This window comes from Eimeria necatrix, genomic scaffold (assembly GCF_000499385.1).
Source record: "Eimeria necatrix Houghton genomic scaffold, Enh_scaff206, whole genome shotgun sequence".
Taxonomy (NCBI): domain Eukaryota; phylum Apicomplexa; class Conoidasida; order Eucoccidiorida; family Eimeriidae; genus Eimeria; species Eimeria necatrix.
The window spans coordinates 43,079-45,578 of NW_013655121.1; the positions used below are offsets into that span (position 1 = coordinate 43,079).

General features: G+C 58.8%; 1 protein-coding gene across 1 annotated transcript; it reads right to left on the minus strand.

The window, feature by feature from the left end:
- Positions 1-7: 7 nt before the first annotated feature.
- On the minus strand, positions 8-1,990 carry ENH_00028030 (hypothetical protein, conserved; the record flags this gene model as incomplete). Its single annotated transcript, XM_013584760.1, has 2 exons — positions 8-1,358; positions 1,854-1,990. 2 exons carry the CDS (start codon positions 1,988-1,990, stop codon positions 8-10), a joined length of 1,488 nt encoding a protein of 495 aa, XP_013440214.1.
- Between the last annotated feature and the right edge of the window lie 510 nt (positions 1,991-2,500).

A 2,500-nucleotide genomic window follows, 5' to 3' on the forward strand; every position in this document is an offset into this window, starting at 1 on the left:
TTAAACCCTAAACCCTACCGTCGAGGTCCACAGGAATGAGCACAGTCGAGCCCCTGAGGACTTCTGTGGCTGCGCGCAGCAGCAGCTGCCGCAGCTGCTGCTGCGGCTGCCCTGCTGCTGCTGCTGCTGCTGCTGTTGCTGCTGGGCAAGAAGCCACAAGAACGTTGAAGCGCCGCAGGCGGGTCCCCAGCCAAGGAGAAGGCGGTGCTGCTGCTGCTGCTGCTGCTGCTGCTGCTGCTGCTGCTGCTGCAGGGGGCCCGATCAGCGGCTGCGCCCCGCAGCTCAACGGCAGCAACTCGCCTCCGTCGACATGCCTGCAGCAGCAGCAGCAAACGCAGCAGCAGCAGATGCAGCAGCAGCAGCAGCAGATGCAGCAGCAGCAGCAGAGCTGCTCAGCACTGCAGCAGCAGCGAGAAGCACACAACAACGCCCGAAGCAGCCCCGCAAGCAGCAGGAACGCCAGCAGCACAAACATCGCCCGCACCCGCAGCAGCAGCACAAGCAGCAGCAGCAGCAGCAGCAACAGCAGCAGCAGCAGCAGCAGCAGCAGCAGGTACCAGAGTGCAGAGACTGCATGTCCAACAGCAACAGCAACTCTTAAGCCATCACTTTCCAGCAGCCAAACAGCTCCGCCCAAATTGAGCCCCGCGCGGATGCACTGTACATACACCCCAGACTCCTGCTGCTGCTGCTGCTGCTGCTGCTGCTGCTGCGAAGAGCAGCAGCAGCAAGTTCCAGGGGAGGCCGGCGCTTGGGGCTCCGAGTCAGTCTCCATGCGGCCTTCGCCATTGCTGCTGCTGCTTGTGCTGCTGCTGCTGCCGTTGCTGCTGCTGCTGCCGTTGCTGCTGCTGCTGCTGCTGCTGCTGTTGCTGCTGCTGCTGCAGCAGGAGCAGCGCCGCCTCCGTCTCTTCAAGGGCACTGTCTGGTGGTAGTTTATGGGGCTGCATGCAGCAAAAGCAGCAGCAACATCTGCTGCAGTGAAGGGGAGGCCGCTGGACTGCAGTCCCTCGGTGGCTGCTGCTGCGCTGCTGCGTGCAGCAGCAGCAGCAGCAGCTGCTGCTGCCTTCGGCGCAGCAGCAGCAGCAGCAGAACTGTTGCGAATGGAGTAACAGTCTGTTGCTGCCAGCAGCGCCGCCTCTGTTGCAGCTTTGCCCAGGAGCTGCGCTGCACTCGTGCAGAAAACAGCAGGCGGGTCCCAGTCCCCTGCTGCTGCTGCTGCTGCTTCTGCTGCTGCTGCTGCTGCTGCTGCTGCGGGGGCCTCGGGGCTGCGCCACTGCAGCCGGTGCAGCAGCGGCAGCGCCCCACAATAAGCCACAGAGCCGTGGCTCAGCAGCACCGCGTCCACCTCCCCCAGCTGTCTGTACACCCCAGCAGCAGCAGCAGCAGCAGCAGCAGCAGCAGAAGCAGGAGGTTGGCAACATAAGCGGCAGTAGGTGGGCAGCAGCAGCAGCAGCAGCAGTAAGTTGGCAGCAGTAGGAGCAGTCGGCTCGCAGCAGCAGCAGCAGCAGCAGCAGGTTGGCAGCAGCAGCAGCAGCAGGTTGGCAGCAGCAACAGCAGCAGGTTGGCAGCAGCAGCAGCAGCAGCTGAGGTGGTGTGCAGCATTTAGGTGGGGGTGTAGGGTTTAGTCTTCAGGCCGAGGGGTTAGGGTTTGCGTGCAAGGGTTTAGGGTCTGGGACTGAAGTTCAGGGTTTAGGGTTTAGGGTTTAGGGTTTAGGGTTTAGACCCTCGCATCTCCGCAGCTAATCTGAAGCCCGAGGCTAGAGAAAAGAACGCGGGCTGAGGGCGCAAAACCGCGATCTAGGGTTTAGGGTTTAGGGTTTAGGGTTTAGGGTTTAGGGTTTAGGGTTTGGGACCTGAGGAGGGGCGCGAGGGGGGTAGGGTCTAGGGTGTCGGAAATGCCGCAGTTGACCAGCAGCAAAAGTTCATTGAAGCGAATAAGAGTGCAGCAGCAACTTCCGGAGTAGAGGTTTTCCACCTGCAGCGTCTCCATCCTAAACCCTAAACCCTAAACCCTAAACCCTAAACCCTAAACCCTCAGCCCTGGGCCCGGGTCCGCGCCCGCGGAGCTGCTGCGCTGCCGCTGCGGAGGCAGCAGCAGTTTAGGGTTTAGGGTTTAGGGTTAGGGTTTGCGAGTGCGGCGGGGCTGCCGGCGCGCCTGCTGCCCCTGGCTGCTCAATGGCCTCATTAAATGAATTAAAAAAGAATAAAACCCTAAAAATAAACTTTTAATTTATTTATTTCATCTTTTAAAGGGTTTTCTGCAACAAATGGGGCTGCATGCTCAGTGGGGCTCGCCGCATGCAGGCGTTTGCGGTGTACGTACACCCCAGCTCTTTGTGCGAAAAGACACCCCTTTCTATTTTTTCCCCTTTTTAGGATTAAATTAATTATTAAATTAATTTTAAATCATTTTAAAGTTTCTTTTTGATATAAATAAGTCGGAAAACGGCGCAAAAAGCCCCAAATTGTCTTTCAAAACCTTTCTCGCCAGAGCACTGCC